Raw genomic sequence first — 16,800 nt, 5'->3', positions numbered from 1 at the left:
TGTAACATAAAAAACCCCAAATTTGTATCTATGTAACACATTTACCCTCTGTCGAGGTTCTGTTAGATAATTTTTCAATCAAAACAAAGTTGTTTTTATTTCACTTAAACCGCGTGGGCGCCATCTTAACACTATTTGCTTTTTGACATCCATGTAGATAGATTTTTAACGGTTATCATTGACAGAATTTTGACGGAGGATAAATGTGTTACATAAGTATAAGTTTGGGATTTTTTGAGTCACGGAAAAAAGTTTATGATAAATGTGTCACAATATGCATGGTTTAGGATTTTTGGTGACTTTTGCCTTTTCTTCTTTTATATTTTCACGATTCTGCTTGTGTTCTTTAGCTAGAATTTAGAAAACAGTTCCTTCTCAATCCAAGTTTCCGGACCATTCAATCATCCACTCATAGTCTATAGTTGCATCTATTACCCCATCGAAAACATAAAAGACAGTTATTCGGCTTTCTCCATCAGCAAATGTTGTGCTTGACACTTGATCCCTAAACCGTGTGATGAAACCTCAGCTTTCATTCATGTCTTCTTGATCTCTTCCTGTCTCTTTCCAACGTGACTCCATTCAACTCTAGTGGTGGTTGCCACACCTACCAGCACCGGCGAAACATTTATCTTTTCATTTATTTTTGTCTTTATAGTGGCAAGGTGGTCCAGCATTCCCATACATCGAACTAGATGTCTACTTCCCTAATTCGATCAAATGCAGAACTTTCACTTCGAGATTGGGAGATTTGTAGAAGATTACTTTCTTCTGGCCCTCGAAATGCTTGATCGAGTCGGGGACTTGCTTTCTGAAACGCATACCACTTGACAAACAAGCATATGCGATGGGTATAGACAGAACTTCGGTATGGTACATAGGCTGTGTAGATCTTTTTCCACAAGACACGTCTAAAATTTGCAAATTTACAAGATTATAACTGCTCATATCCACGGCGATGAAGATAACTTGTGTGAAAATGAATCTTAGATAATTTACATCGGGAAGATTGACTCAACCAAAAAAGTTCGATCGGAGGTTGTAACCGCGTACGACCTCAGCCAATCCTAGACTGGAGGTTACCTAAGGTTATGGACCGATGATCTGAGGTCACCTTCAGATTCAGCAGTTGACTGAGATCACGGCGGAGGAGGGAGGGGGGAGGGTGCTGCTGATGACGCGGCGGGGGTGAAAGGCAAGCGACGTTGTGCAGAAGAGAAGAGAGAGGAAAGAGCAGATGTGATTGTGGACTGATGCGATAGGCTTAGCTAGGGTTAGGTTTTTATTGTTATAATTCATCTTTTCCGGTATTTTGTCATGCTAAAGGCATGTAAGTAGCAATCAAAAGTCAAGGTACAGGATATTTCCTCCAATAGGGGATGAAACCCGGCCCTCTCATAGATATCATCAGTTTGTGGAAATATTTACTGAATGTATGCACATGATATAGAGAACAATATTTGGCTCATACATCCGCTTGACTTATTTTATGAGTTCATCAAGTCACTTGCCTGGAGTCAGAACTAACAAATTTCACCTCCATTTACAATTTTGGCTTCATAGAAAGTGTCCCGTGACTCCTATTTAGCTGGACCCAAGTTTTTATCTAATCAAAATGCATTCTCTATCATTGTCGAAAGAAATCAGCATAGAGAGCGACCCTTACATAGATCAGCTCGTAATAAGACGGGATGTGGGTCTCGAAATCATTAAAAATTCATTAAAATTTATCGGGAGACACCAAAAGAGCATGTTAGTAGTAATAATTTATTTGCTCATCTTACTAGACTCAATGAATGAGGCCTTGCATCTGATCATTTGCGTTTCTTTCAGTGCCGTGAATCTTTTTTGTTCCATGTCGGGTACAACGGCTTTCTCGCTAAGTGGAAGAGCGATCTCGCCAAGTGGGAGAGCGATCTCGCTTTTCTTAGCTAAAGCTACAGTCCTACCTTTATCTCTCTGGCCCTGAAAATTCGGTTTAGTTGAGAAGATGGCTAAGTGTCTCCATCAAGCCAAATAACATTGAAATTCGGGTTTTGGTGCTAAAAAGGGCATTACAACCCGGACCTCCAACATAGCATTCTGGCTTACAACCCCGCTTTCTTCAGATTGCAGTTCATCCACAACTGGTTTGCATCTCCTCGCTCTGCTCAAACTTTCACTCCCACGACCCATCCACCATTAAAATGGCTCCTCCCGTTGTCGGCCACCGCATCCCTCTCGCCCTCCGGCAGCTCGTATCTCTACCTTCACATTTTCCAACTCACAATAACCTCAATGAGCTCTTCACGCTCCAGGAATGCCTCCACCTCCTCGGGCCACCGCCCGCCTTACAAAGGAGTGCGCTGCCGCAGCAGCGGGAAATGGGTTTCAGAGATTCGCGAGCCCAAGAAGCCCACCAGGATATGGCTCGGGACCTTCCCAACTCCCGAGATGGCAGCGATTGCCTATGACGTCGCGGCCCTAGCGCTCAAGGGTCAAGAGGCCGAGCTGAACTTCCCGAACTGCGCGGCTTCGCTGCCAGTCCCTGCCTCCACCTCATCCCGTGACATCCAGGCTGCCGCCGCCAGTGCCGCTGCCGCAGCTGGGGCGGCTGGGGATGGTTTGCTTTGGAGCAGAGCGGGCGAGAGGAGTGGGAATTATCGTGTGTTCGTGGAAGGGGATGATTCTGTGGCTGTTGATGATGATGGTTTTGTTGACGAGGAGATGATATTTAACATGCCTAATGTTATCGCCAACATGGCGGAGGGGATGCTTCTTAGCCCTCCTCATTTGGATGTTTCCGGGGACGACGGCAGCTCCGATGGCGGCGGATCTCACAACCTGTGGAGGTTCCCTTAAGTTATATCCAAAAAAATTTTACTTCATTATCTATGCTTTTCCATGGAAAATTTGGTCTGTCCAGGAGTGATATTGATAGGGTGACACGTCGTGCAAATTATGAAACTAAAAAAAATTACTTAAGCTAACAATGCGCACATGTCATGCTATCGGTATTGCTTGTGGATACTAATTCTTCCACGGGAAACATATGAATAATGAAGAAAAACCAATTACTTATCTCCATATAAAAAAAAATATAACTTAAACCTCGTAACGATAAGAATAATAGAAGTGGAATGGCTATTCCTCTATCGAAAAGTTGAATGCAGGAGAAGCTCTTGGCAGACCTCTCTGTATCACTTGTCTATAAACGTTTCTTCGTTCGTTGTTGGGAGTGGCTCTTTTTAGTAACTTAATTTCTTTATATCTTGAAATGTTGTGGGAAATTGGGAAGATATCGCAATGTAAATATAAGTTCCTTAATTGCTATTATTGAACACTTTGTGGTATAAATATGTATGTTGTGTCTCTAACCCTCTATGTCGTGCAATGATACATACATATATGGGTATTATGTAATTGTTATTGATGTTACTTTCTCCTTTACATTGGCAAAGGTTGTGAGTGGGATATAAGAGCTTTTGGCATCAATCTTATGTAAGCCTCAAGCAACCATTATATTTAGGGTTTACTTAGAGTGGAAACATAATGTAGTGGTACGATCTTTAGGTGTGCGAAAAGGAAGGCACAGAACTTAGTCTCGAAGTTAGTCAAGGGATTAATAATCGAAGCTTTGAAGTTAGCGTTTGAAAGTTTTATTATGAAACTGTGGCGCATCATTAGCTTAAATCTAATAGCATGACATGTGCGCATTGTTTGCTTAAGCAAATTCATTGGCCCTAATCCCATTAGCAGTCTCATTGATGAATACACTCTCGTTTGCACATTTCTCTCTGTGGCATTTAAACAAAGTCTTGGGCCATGGATTGTTACAAACTTACAAGGACATGACAATTTAGACCCGGAAAAGTTTGACGGGGGATTTTCCACGGGTTTATTGATATTAAGTAATTTCGGTATATTTCAGAGTTGAGATATTGCTCGCTTCGGACCCAATCTTTTCCCATCGAATTTTGTCAGTATGGTATCATCGCAATGAAAATCGGTTATCAACAGCGTGAGAATTGAAAGATTTTGACTTCTTTTTTTTTTGTCATAGAAAGATTTCGACTTGAAATGTACAAATCTTCAACGCCGACGCAAATTGCAAGTGGCATGTCAAGTGTAGCTTTCATTTTTGCCAAGAGAGTCAATCCAATGAGCATCGTTCTTCTGCGATTTCCTCCATCATTAGTAAATCACCAACATCACATATAAAAATTAAAATGGAGATCTGAGCTTTCCTGGGCTAAGAAAATAGATCATATGAAGGAGGTAGGCCATTGATAAGGAAAAAACAGAACCTCAAAAATTCGAGAAGTGAGTCATTGTCTTGACAGAGAAAACTCTTGGTACCACAAAACTCTAAACTGGTATACATATAATAAATTTATCCAAAACTAATTTTTTGACTACCAAAAACCCTAAACTAGTACATTTGTGACATATTTACCCTCCGTTAAATTGAATTAATACCATGAAATATCACAAACTGGTATACATGTGACAAACGAAGGGTAAAACCCCAAACTGGTATACTCGTCAACTGTCACGTGTCATCCAACTCAGAAATTCGACGGTAAAATTTAATGGAAACTAACGGAGGATAAAATTGTCACAGGTATACCAGTTTTGGGTTTTTCGTGGTATTAACCCTTTTTTTCCTGTCTTGGTGATCTCTAAAAGAAGTTGATAAGTGTAAAAAACCTGTTGATAAAAATAACTACCGTTTAGCTGATTCTCGATAATAGTAATTTACTGATACTTTTATAAACTTACTAAAACTCTTTTTTGATGGTTTACAAGTAGCGTGAAAACTCAAAATAAATCTGTAACTTATTTGGAAAAAGTTGACAAATCAGTTAAACTGAAGTTATTAATTCCATATAAGAATTGATAAATTTAAGGCACGGTTGGAAATGTAAGTAAAAGGGAAAAACTGCAAATTTAGTCCTAAACCCGTATATATTCAAATTCAGTTTTAAACTGAACCAATATGATCCTAAAACTTTAAGTTAAGATGCAATCAAATTTTCCGGCCAAGCCTCGCGTGGAATTTCTAACTAGGCGATCCAGTCACAATCAGGGCTGTGCAGCCGTGACATGTAGGATAGTCGTCCGACGTGCCACGTTCGGCAATCCAACGTGAACAAAATTACTCAAAATGCTGCCGTTTTTCTTTGTTCTTTGTGTCCTTCCTTTTCTGGTTATTGTTCATCTTCATCTTTCTTTTCTCTATTTCTTGCAAAGAGCATAGGATTTTCAACTGCTTCGTGTGAGCTGGAGTGTGGAGGACGTGACGGATGAGGGCCTCTTCTTGATCGTCGAGCAGCGATGGGGGAAGACAAAGCAACCTCCTTAGCCACTTTCTCTAACTAAAACCATTCTCTCTCTCTCTCTCTCTCTCTCTCTCTCTCTCTCTCTCTCTCTCTCTCTCTCTCTCTCTCTCTCTCTCTCTGTGAAATCGGATCTAGTTGCAGAATCCAAAATCGCCGCCGCAGAAAACCCCTCCGCCAACCTCCACAATAAACGAGCCAGACCTGGGATAGACGGCCCGCCAACCATCCGGATTTAGGCTTGACGGCACAACTTCCAGATGTGGAGGCTCGGCCCATGGCCCTCGAGTTCACCGAGATCTCGATGGCCACAAGCTCGACGGCCATGGAGGAGGAGTGGCCGAGCTCATTGAGATCTAGATGCTCAGCCCCCGGCCGTCGAGCTCTCGGGCCGTCTTCATTATCAAGCAGCAGGGAAGAGAAAAGACAGGTGTAAACACACAAAAAAACGAAAGAAGAGAAAAAAAAGAAAGAAAATGAAAAAAAAAAACAGAAAATTCGACATGGCATTTTAGTCACACCGTCGCCGTTACATGTAGCACGGTTAGTCATGAATAGATCGCCACGTCAAAAATTTCAGGCCAGTCTCAGTCAATAAAAGTAGAATGTTTTTTTACTCAAAGGTTTAGAACTGCACTAGTTCAGCTGAAAAGTTTAGTACTTAATTTGAACTGTACAATAAGTTTAAGATCCAATTTGCAATTCTCCCTAAACTAAAAGTTAGTAAAAGAAAAGAAATGTCGGTAATTGAAGATATATAAACTTGGTAAATAACTCCAATTGGAGTTAATAACTCAAAACAAGTTGGTAATTTTGTTTATACCAAAAAATGACCAAATTTTATTTATTATGGATAAGTGATACTTAATTGATGAAAATAGAGTTTGGTAAACAGCAGAAGTCGTCGATGAAAAGAATAGTCGACATTTGATGAGTATCGATATTTTCGAATATTTAAGTTCTTATAGAAAAATGTCAGTAACTTGAATAGCGTCGACAACCAAGGAAGTATAAAAAACATACGTTAGTTATCTTGAAAAAGTCATCGACATCGACCTTGACGTTTAACTGCCTAGTAGCGATATTTTCAAATATTTGAGCTTTTTGTGAATAAGTGTTGTTGTAACATTTTGTAACAGCATATAGAATAAGGAAGTTATTAATTTGACTTTAGTATCCAACATGAAGATATGAAAACTAAAGCTCCAGAGATGTTAAGGCATGGCTAAAACTGCTAAAGAACTACTTATAACAAGTATGTGGTGAACGCTATAAATACTAGTGCTTATATACGGTAGAAGATCCTAATTAATAAAATATATATATGTTATCTTACAATTCTCATGTCATAGTTTTAGCTGTAGTTTCCAGATATCTCGCCATTAGTTAAATTACAACGTGTAACTTTACTATAGTTTCCGGATGCTTCGTTGTCAATTAAATTTCGACGTTATATCTCTATCTTGTGTACTTTAACATCGACTAAATCTCGTATATTTATCGAATTTCTTGTGCACCCGTGATATTTCATATCTGGAGTCGCCACGAATCTGTCTCCTTTAATAAAAAACTGAAGAATGACTTTCGATGAAAGGTTTTTCATTGTTGAGGCAAACTTTGGCAAAACAAAATCATTCTAACAAAAGTTGGTAAATCACTCTAAACTAAGTTGGCAAGTAATTTCGGATAAAAGTTAGTAAATTTAAATTGTTCGTATGTTGTGCAAATAAAGGGTGACAAGTTTATACATAATTGGTACTCTCGCAAATTATAAAATTAGAAACTTCACAAAAAGTGGAAGTAGTAACTTAAACAAGTTACCTGAAGAAAAAATTTGTCAGTCATTTTGCTGCCAACAATCATTTGACACTTATCAAAATAATTTGAAATTTGCAGCACGAAAAAATCGGTACGTTTTACCAAGGATCACTAGGATTCTGCGAAAACCTGATCTTGATTTTAGAAAAATCATCTTCATGATGATGATGACAGATCTTGACCATATATCTATCGAGATCATTTAAGCGATTAAATTTCGACATTATATTTCTATCTTGTGTACTTTAACGTCGACTAAATCTTGCATATTTATCGAATTTCTTGTGCATCTGTGATATTTCAACTCCGGAGTCGCCACAGATCTGTCTCCTTTAATAAAAAAAATGGAAGAACGACTTTCGATGAAAAGGTTTTTCATTGTTGAGGCAAATTCTGGCGAAACAAATTCATTCTAACAAAAGTTGGTAAATTGCTCTAAACTAAGTTGGTAAGTAATTTCGGATAAGAGTTAGTAAATTTAAATCGTTCATATGTTATGCAAATAAATGGTGACAAGTTTATACATAGTTGGTACTCTTGCAAATTAGAAAATTAGAAACTTTCACAAAAAGTGGCAGTAGTAACTTAAACAAGTTACCTGAAGAAAAATTTTACCGGTCATTTTGCTTGCCAACAATCGTTTGACACTTAGCAAAATACTTTGAAATTTACAGCATGAAAAAATCGGTACGTTTTACCACGGATCACTAGAATTCTGCGAAAACCTGATCTTGATTTTAGGAAAATCATCTTCGTGAGGATGATGACAGATCTTGACCATATATCTATCAAGATCATTTAAGCGATTAAATTTCGACGTTATATTTCTATCTTGTGTACTTTAACGTCGACTAAATCTTGTATGTTTATCGAATTTTTTGCGCACCTGTGATATTTCATGTCCGAAGTCGCCACAGATCTATCTCCTTTAATAAAAAAAAACTGAAGAACGACTTTCAATGAAAGGTTTTTCATTGTTGATGCAAATTCCAGCGAAACAAGTTTATTTTAACAAAAGTTGGTAAATCGCTCTAAACTATGTTGGTAAGTAATTTCGGATAAGAGTTAGTAAATTTGAATCATTCATATGTTATGCAAATAAAGGGTGACAAGTTTTTGGTACTGTTGCAAGTTATAAAATTAGAAAATTTCATAAAAAGTGGAAGTAGTAACTTAAACAAGTTACCTGAAGGAAAAATTTATCTGTCAATTTGCTTGCCAACAATGGTTTGACACTCATCAAAATACTTTGAAATTTACTGCACGAAAAAGTCGGTACGTTTTGCCACGGATCACTAGAATTCTGCGAAAACCTGATGTTGATTTTACAAAAATCATCTTTGTGAGGATGATGACAGATCTTGACCATATATTTATCGTGATCATTTAAGCGATTTTAGAAGCTTTAAACTTATTTCGAGTAACAGAAAGAGCAGAAGCTGAGTAATGTTGCAGAAGCACTACGGTCTGCACTTTTTGCAAGTTAAAGACGATAAGTAATGACATTCGTAAAAAGTAAGCAGCGAACTGACAACAATGCCCACCTGGACTAACACATATAAGGCTTTCATGAACGCTGCAACTTCAAAGCTGAAGACCAGGTCTTCAGCCATTGAAAATAGTAACCCAAAACTGTACTAGCCAAAATTCACGGGTAGTCACATTGGAGATTGATGATATTGTGGGACCCAAACCTGCTTTCTATGAAAGCATTTATCGATATCCCAGACTGAGGTAAAGATCTGCATGTGTTTTACGAAGAATTTGACCATAATTTTTTCGTCGAGCGACGGAAGTGTACAAGTAAATTGAAGCTCATGCTAAAACAATGATGTCGGGCGGACGTGAAAAGCTTGAGGAACTGGAAATTTGAGAGAGGTTTCAAGTAATGCTCTTTGCAACTGTGGCTTATTTACTGTCGATCACAGTTCAGTTTTGAGCTTGTAATCTCAGTTGTAAACACACAGTGAAAGCAGTTTGCACTTGAAGAGAAGGCTTTTGTCTGGTGATTGACAAGTTGTGCGGGGGAACCTTTGAAAATACTTGACAGGTTCGGTTTCATAGATTGGAGAAGTGTTGCCATTCTGATTTGTGTGCAGGGTGTGAAACAATCAAAGAAGCCCAAATATCAAAGATTAGTTCTGTACCAAAACCAAAGGGATTATATATGTGAATGTAAAGAAGAACCCGAATTGCTGCATGTCATGCCTCTCAGCAATCAGACCACATTCTCCATTGCTTAACTATTCATACATATATACATATACATAGATGGCCCAAAAAAAGTACATACGTACACATACTACTACAATTTAAGATCCTCTCATTTCACTAAATGTCTGTCTTTTCTTTCTTGTTTCCTTCTGTTTTCGTGTTCAGATGATCTCCAGTGTTAGTCTCCATCCCTCCAAAGGCGCGAGTTAGCTTACACTCCCCCAACCAAATGCTTCAGTTTTCAAATCCTCTTCAAGTGAATGTCGACCACAACTCGAACTCATCAGGCGGGTGGGATTGACTTCAACATTTCAAATAAAGTTTCCACCCTTCCTAGAACTTGTTGCTGCCAAAACCACACGATAATTCCTCTGTCAGTTCTTGTACCAATGACCCTAAAATAGCAAGCTCCATCTCCGCTGCAGTGTCCCCCACCTGGTCCTTGTTATTGCTTCTCTTCCACAACCCATCAACCTCATCTCTAATGAAGTCTTGATCCACCATCATATCAATGGTACTAAAATCCACCCCCTTCCATGACCCCACCACATAAACCTGCTTCCCTTGCTCATCCTCATTGATGATTAGCCTCCTCATCTCACTTGGGACTCTCACATTCCTCAGAGCACAAAGGCTCGGCCTAGTCAGGGATTGTTTGGCGAAACCGTCGCCGCCTTTTTCTGTACTCACAGGTTCGATATCGTCGTCATGATCCTTAGACATCACCTCTTCTGGGCCATCTTCCTCATCGCTGATCTGTTCCAGCATTCGCTTCTCCAGCTCAACTGGGTCTAGCTCCGCGAGCCTCTCGAATCTGTAAAGCTTCTGCAGGAGCTGCTGCTTTGTTCCTGAAATTTAATGAGTTTGTTAATTTCACATGATTAAAATATAATTGACTGTCTGGGTTTAGGAAGATTTTGGACATGATTTCTAGTTCAGGGTCTACACATGAGTGATCCTCTACATTTAAGACTTACAACTTTGCAAAATTCCTCCAATTTGTGAGTACAGCACAGGATTCGAGTAAAGAGTAAATCAAATCAACCACACCTGAGGCCCATCTCTAAATTCAAATCTTCCTGTGCAGTCTAAACCCACCTCAATGCACACCAAAGATATTATTATTATTTAGTACTTCAGTTTAAAAAACAGGGCCGTGAAAATTGGTAAAATGGGTTCCACTATATTAATGTGCCGCTGACAGAAGATCAGAATTAAAGCAGAGCACCAACATCAAGTATGTGGTGAGGTCCACTCCACATCTTTAAGGATATGTTTCTGAAGAGACGAGAGAAATGATTGCAGGGTTGTATGTCCATATAAAGTAACTGGAGCGATTAATAAAGATTTTGCTCTTCCACCCATCAGAGCGTGTGGTACTAGCATAGTAATGATTATGACTACGGATGTCAGAATCATCTGAGGATTTTCAAGGCTAGTGATCAAAATTCTTTTTCATGGGGAAAATTCAAAAATACAGCTCAAATTCGGAGCCAGTTACTATTCTTAAACCGAATAATACGAAACTTGGTAAACTTTGGCTTTTGGAACTAAAAGGAAAGCAAAAGTCTGGTGTGAAAGTGGGCTAGGCTAGGATGTAAAGATGATGCTGATAAAAATGAACGATGTTCTAAAGGATGCAACTTTAGAAGTTCTGCACAGAAAAATTCCGGAAAAAATCAGCTCATTTCTTCTTATGACTATCAAGGCATTTCAATCTCAGTGAAGACACAGTTTCACACACACACACACAGACTCATAGTTCTTCAATTTTCTTGCTCATGAATCGTACGATGATCTAAGTCAAATTGATCATGCGGCAGGCTCAATTCATGCGTGCGTAGGAGTCCAAATTCGACACGAAACGCGACCTGAGGCAAACGTACTCCCCGAAAGCCTCTCCACACAAGACGACGACTAAAGACTCACGCTCTCGAAGAGACAACAATCCGCTCGGCGGACCCCACCCCAGATACTACCGCTCAAACATCAACTCGATCGTGTATGAAAATGACCCGCCAATGCATCGCAAGGCGACAACCTGATGAACCCCAAAAAACCCAGAAAAGAACACCCAATTTGCTCGTACGTACCACGCCAAGAGGTTGACGGATGGTGACCACACAACTAACTTGCAAAACATACAAAACTTGAAAAGATTAATGGTACTGATTATTAGAATGGTACCGCGAGAGAGAGAGAGAGAGAGAGAGAGAGAGATAGAGAGAGCGACAGTGCTCGGGTACGTACTCTGCACGAGGGCGTAGCTGCTCTCGTAGTCGAAAGCGTAACCTTTGTCACCGTCGTAATCCTCGGTGGTGCGCTCGTCATCGTCATCCTCGAACGGATGGTCCAACACGGACACGGGACTGCACTGCTCCTTCTCTTCCTCTTCATCCTCCTCCCCCTCGGCTTCTCGCTCTTCGAATTTCTTCAAGCTCATTGCTTCGCGATTGTCCTCGTCCTGGTTGTACAAACACTGTCATTAGATTGTGTCGCTTTCCGTTCGCATCTAATCACAAACACTGGTAATGAAAAAAAACTAAAACTTCACATCAGGTCCGCCTTCGGTTGCAAGAAAAAAAGATTATAAACATAGTCATTGCTCGACAGTTATTGCACAGCAATATAAAAAAGTTGGGATGGATTTGTATGGGGTCAATGAATCCATGGGACTATGCAGTTTATTCAGCTAGTGGACGACGACCCTTATGGATCTAGACATGGATGTTCGATTCCTTGTGCCCAAAAGACATGGAGAAGACAAATTTGGCATCGCAACTTGCTAAATTTAAAGTAGTGGTTGGATCGGATGTTGACTACTCCTCTAATTATGCTTATCTAATTAACCCTTTTTTGCGGACAAAACGCTAAATCAAGAAAAGCTTAAACCTAATGCCATTATGGCAAGCGGGTGTCGAATACGTATACATGGGATTCCGACAGAGAGCAAAATAGGAAATTCGAAGGGAAAAACAGGCCGAACTTGTCGTTTTCAAGAAAACAGTTTTCTAGGACAAAACGGGGGCTTTCGATGACCGTTTTTGCATGGCCCAAGCACGATCCAAAGTACGATTATCCAATCACAAGCAAGAATTATTCCCACTTTCGAACTACCAAAGCAAATGCTTCGTGCTTAACAGGGAAAAAATCGACTATTCACAGTTTCGTCCTGGAATCGCAGAGCGGGAGATCGGGAAAACATCTGCCGACACTCCCCGATTTCTTTTTATGATTCGCTCCGTAGAAAAGTCCAAACGCCTAGGATGCTTTGTCGCCACTCGCGAGCTGAGTCACGGGTCAACTCCGGCAGACTCAAATTGTAAAACTCGTACGGTAAAGGAACCGAGCTGCTGAGATAAATATAATTGATGCTAATGAAATGACAGTAATTTGACAGTGCGTAAGGAACGCAAACCTTCGGGTCATGGGGTCTAGGCGATGCCGCCGGCGACTGGAATTCCGGAGTGCGGCGACCGGACGGCGGGCTCTTTCGGAGCATAAATGGACGGGGGCTCTCGCTTTCGCTTTCGCTTTCGCTTTCGCTTGATGATGAATTATAAGAAGGCTCTGCATCTAACCTTGATTTGGCGACAAAAGCGACCTCTTTTGCTGCTAAGAATGAACCCACGAACTCTTCGTCGTCTTCTTTGCTCGTGCGGAAAGATCTTCTCGGCCTCAGAATGTCCCTCACCGAAAGCGTCGACCCATGATCGCCGGCTTCCTCCCCCGCTCGTCCTCTGAACTTCCGCTGTTTCGACAGCCTTCTCAGCAGCGAGCCGAAGATCCCAACGCCAGCGGGTTTCGTAGAAGAAGGATTGCTCTCGCCGCTGTTCTTGTTCTTGCTCTCGCGCTCGTTCTCGCTGTGGTTGTGAATTCTGAGAGCCGCTTCGAGCAGCAGAGCGGCCGTTTTGGCCGGGACGTGGAGAAAGATGGCATTTTTATCAGTTGGGGCACGGGTCCGGGGATCGAAGAGCGGGGATTTTGTCGGGTCTGGGGAGGAGGCGAAAAAGCACGGGTTTCTGCAGAAACTATGGCCAAAGTTCGAGTTTTGCGAGATGGGTCGTCGCTTCTTGGGGCTCCTGAGCAGGCAATTCTTGCGCCTGCTCGAGACGTAGCTCCGGAGATGGAAGGGCTCTTGGTCTTCCCGGAGCAATTCGTGCAGGTGCTTCTCGGCCATCATCTTCGTCGCTGGAAACCAGAGAGAGACTCCACGAGAAACGACTATGCAGAGACAGACAGAGACAGAGAGACAGAGACAGAACTTTGCAAGAAAGGGAGGAGTTGATATGGAGGAGGAGGAGGAGAGGAGGGATAGCTGGAAAGCTGTGCGTGGACGGCGTATCAATTTCTGCACCGGAAAGGAAGAGGAGGGTGGTTGCAACTTTGGTGTAAAAGGTGGAGCTGGAAAGGAGAGACTGGAGGCGCAAGAGTTGCGTACATATAAGGGAAGCTGCGAAGAGAGAGAGAGAGAGAGAGAGAGAGGAGGACGAGGAGAGTTGATGATTCAAAAGACAAAAAGTAACGTGAAAGTCCATCTGTAAAACAATGCGCAGCAATGGATTGTAATTGAATGTTTTGGGTAAATTGAGGTTCGGCTATAGTTTTTTGGGGGAGGGACCAGTCTGCCGTGCATCTGTGGTAATTCAAGTTCAATTTTTTGTGGCAATTTTCATACGATATCATTAACACGTGTACACGTCAAAATTTTCGGTTATATGTTTCGAAATTTCGCACTAAAGTTACCAAAAAAGAAAGAGAATTATGGATTCCGTTTGTTTCTCTGAAAATAAATTATTTAAAAAATATTTTCCTCAAAATGATACATATGTTGTTTAAAATAATTAGTCAATGAAAAACGTTTTCATTATCAACGATAATTTATGTCTGAACATTATCATGAACAATGAAAAAAAATATTTCATTCATTCATTTTTGTGAGTGATCTAAACAATTATTTTTAAGAAAATTTCTTTTAAATTATTCATTTTCCAACGAAACAAACAATTTTTGAGGTACTATATAACTAAAGATAAACAAATTGATGATATCCAATACTAAAATAAACTAATATTATCTCACTTAATATGCATAATATAGAAATGTGAAAAAAAAAAAAAAAGTTCCGATGGGTTGGAAAATGAAGGGTGGGAAAAAGGTAGTGATTAGGATGAAATTATTAAAGAATAATGGGAGTTGGATTAAAAAGTAATTAAAAAAGTGGGAGTGTGTGGGGTGTGCAGCGGACAAGACTAGTTGAGAATCGGGTACCGAATTGTAATGTCCATGGCCTGTCTCGTGTCTATTCATGTTGATTCGTCCACGAGGAAAAGGAGCTCCTCCACGCAGCGCCTAATTCGGAAGGTAAGAAAATATATATATATATAGACACACACACACACACACACATTAAAGAAATGAAATATTCCAATAGGTGGATTTTTAAAAACTTTGGAAGGGCGAGTTAGGGTTTTGCCACAGGTTGATTAGCTAGAAATTAAGTTACAGGTAATAGCTAGTCTGTGTGTGTGTCTCTATATATATATAAAATAGGTTTTGTTGCTTGCATAAGCATGTTTATAGGTTTTTTCTATTGTGGCAGTACCATTAGTGATGCAAAATAATTGGGAGAAAAAAATATTAACCATCATTTGATAAAGTGATTGTGCTTTACCAACCATGAAACTCTCTTCCTCGATTCGAAAAATCTAAATATTTCAACTGATGGCGTGTATTGATATATCAATTGCGTAAGATGATTCAAATTTATCGTGAGTTGATTTTTATATATATCTAACAATTCATAATGCATTATTTTATCGTGACCTGATTTTTATATATATCTAACATTTCATAATGCATTATTTTTGCGGAGCAGAGTCACCGAGGCAATAGGAAACACAATGTCAATCCACAACAAGGATCAAGTACATAATTGGATTTTAGCAAAACAAAAAGTACATAATTGGCTTGGGCATGGAGGGTCTAGGTTCAAATGAATTTCGATCTTAGTCTCCGAGTGAATTCAAAAATAAGTCAGGTTTACTTCAAACACAAATATGAATCTCCACCTTGGCTCAAATTCGACTTTAAGTTCATCAATTTCAAAATTCTAGTAAGCTCCAAGTAGCGTCTGAACTTGATTGAAGAAATGTGATTCATCGATATATCCATTGATAATGTAATTCATGGTAGGATATCTTCCCTTAGACCAAATTGCTAAAGCATCAAAACTTTTGGAACGTGTACTCACCTTATGATAACACTGTAAACATATCCCTCCGAATCTCTATACCGAGTTATCTTTTTTGTTGTCCCAAATCTTTCATCATAAATTTTCATTTCAGCTTATAAATTTCTAATACACCTTTTGCTACAACCAACATGCCATGAACACGCAATAATATAAATAGACACTGGCACTATTTCCAACCTTAGGACAACGTTGACTGGTCATTACACCAGACCTTTTATAGTAACAACCAGAAGATATTTTAGTGCTTTTATATAAATTTTCCTACGCAAGAATTACTCAGCCTCACTTACTTGAAACGACAAATCCCTCTAGTTGCTTCACATAGATACGCTCCTCCAACTCCTAGTGCGGAAAAGTTATCTCCATCCCAGTTCTCAAACCCAGAAGCACTTTTATCAAGCTATGTTTCACCGTAGAATAGAAGATCCCAATATAGTTAGGAAAAGTTATACTCAAGTCTTTCGACTGATGCGATTAGGTCCTAAATCTTTTTCAAGAAGTTTATCAACTTGTTTTTGTAGATAAACACCCGCAATTGTCTATGCGACACTTATAAAAGGCATAACTGACAAATTATCCTGTACTATAAATATAGTTTTAGGATTTGACTGTACTTTTTAGTAACAACTTGGGACTTGCTAATGTTTAGAATTTGATTGAGGTCGTGTCATGCAATTCTTCCCATCACAGTCGATACCTTATATTGCGTGAGCCTTGATCCTAACGCCGCCTCTCGAAAGGTAAGCGGGTCCTTGGTCTTAATTTCATAGCGTAGCAAATAACTAGACAAAAGCAACAAAGTAGAGAATGATCATTGTAGTTCACTAAATCGATTTGCTCTGTATGCATGTGGTTATGATGTATAGCGTCCATTGCTCAACCTTACGACCCGTATCATCCTCATTCTAGTTTTCCTAATACTCTCATCTAAACTAGCATCCATATAGAAAAGTCAACTTGTTTCTCGATGCCCCAATCTATTTAATTACTTGAGTATCCTTGCTACCTAGTGGCATCGCCAACTCATCGAGTATGAGATGCTTGCCAACTCAGAATCCAGATGATTAAAAATCTTAAGATCGACTGTTGATAACCTTTCAACCCTAACGCAAATTCTAGGAGTGTGCAATTATTCGCCCTCAACTCAGTTTACAGCCTTCGCATGAGCATACATAGGACATGCAAACACTGACC

The 16,800-nt window shown here is 39.8% G+C and overlaps 2 protein-coding genes across 2 annotated transcripts; one reads left to right on the top strand and one right to left on the bottom strand.

Annotated features, from left to right (window-relative positions):
* The first annotated feature begins 2,017 nt into the window (after nucleotides 1–2,017).
* LOC115675317 (ethylene-responsive transcription factor ERF024) lies at nucleotides 2,018–3,336 on the top strand. The gene has a single exon (XM_030597921.2). The coding sequence runs from the start codon at nucleotides 2,278–2,280 to the stop codon at nucleotides 2,839–2,841; it is 564 nt and encodes a 187-aa protein (XP_030453781.1). The 5' UTR covers nucleotides 2,018–2,277; the 3' UTR covers nucleotides 2,842–3,336.
* A 5,992-nt stretch (nucleotides 3,337–9,328) lies between these two features.
* Nucleotides 9,329–13,843, bottom strand: LOC115675318 (uncharacterized). Its single transcript, XM_030597922.2, has 3 exons — nucleotides 12,769–13,843; nucleotides 11,601–11,814; nucleotides 9,329–10,198 (listed from the first exon to the last, which is right to left on the bottom strand). The coding sequence occupies exons 1-3, from the start codon at nucleotides 13,531–13,533 to the stop codon at nucleotides 9,684–9,686; spliced, it is 1,494 nt and encodes a 497-aa protein (XP_030453782.1). The 5' UTR covers nucleotides 13,534–13,843; the 3' UTR covers nucleotides 9,329–9,683.
* Nucleotides 13,844–16,800: the final 2,957 nt, after the last annotated feature.

Source organism: Syzygium oleosum, unplaced genomic scaffold (assembly GCF_021117445.2).
Source record: "Syzygium oleosum isolate NSW1041296 unplaced genomic scaffold, Sole_v2.1 Sole_v2.28, whole genome shotgun sequence".
Taxonomy (NCBI): domain Eukaryota; kingdom Viridiplantae; phylum Streptophyta; class Magnoliopsida; order Myrtales; family Myrtaceae; genus Syzygium; species Syzygium oleosum.
The sequence above is the reverse complement of the archived record's forward strand: the minus strand, read 5'-3'. Positions and strand labels throughout refer to the sequence as shown.

Bases quoted from the DNA above. Each gene is read 5' to 3' on its own strand.
- LOC115675317 (XM_030597921.2), top strand. From the start codon at position 2,278: ATGAGCTCTTCACGCTCCAGGAATGCCTCCACCTCCTCGGGCCACCGC.
- LOC115675318 (XM_030597922.2), bottom strand. From the start codon at position 13,533: ATGATGGCCGAGAAGCACCTGCACGAATTGCTCCGGGAAGACCAAGAG. The intron at 11,815-12,768 runs GTTTGCGTTCCT...TTGTACAACCAG, and splicing joins CTAGACCCCATGACCCGAAG to GACGAGGACAATCGCGAAGC. The intron at 10,199-11,600 runs GTACGTACCCGA...ATTAAATTTCAG, and splicing joins CAGCTACGCCCTCGTGCAGA to GAACAAAGCAGCAGCTCCTG.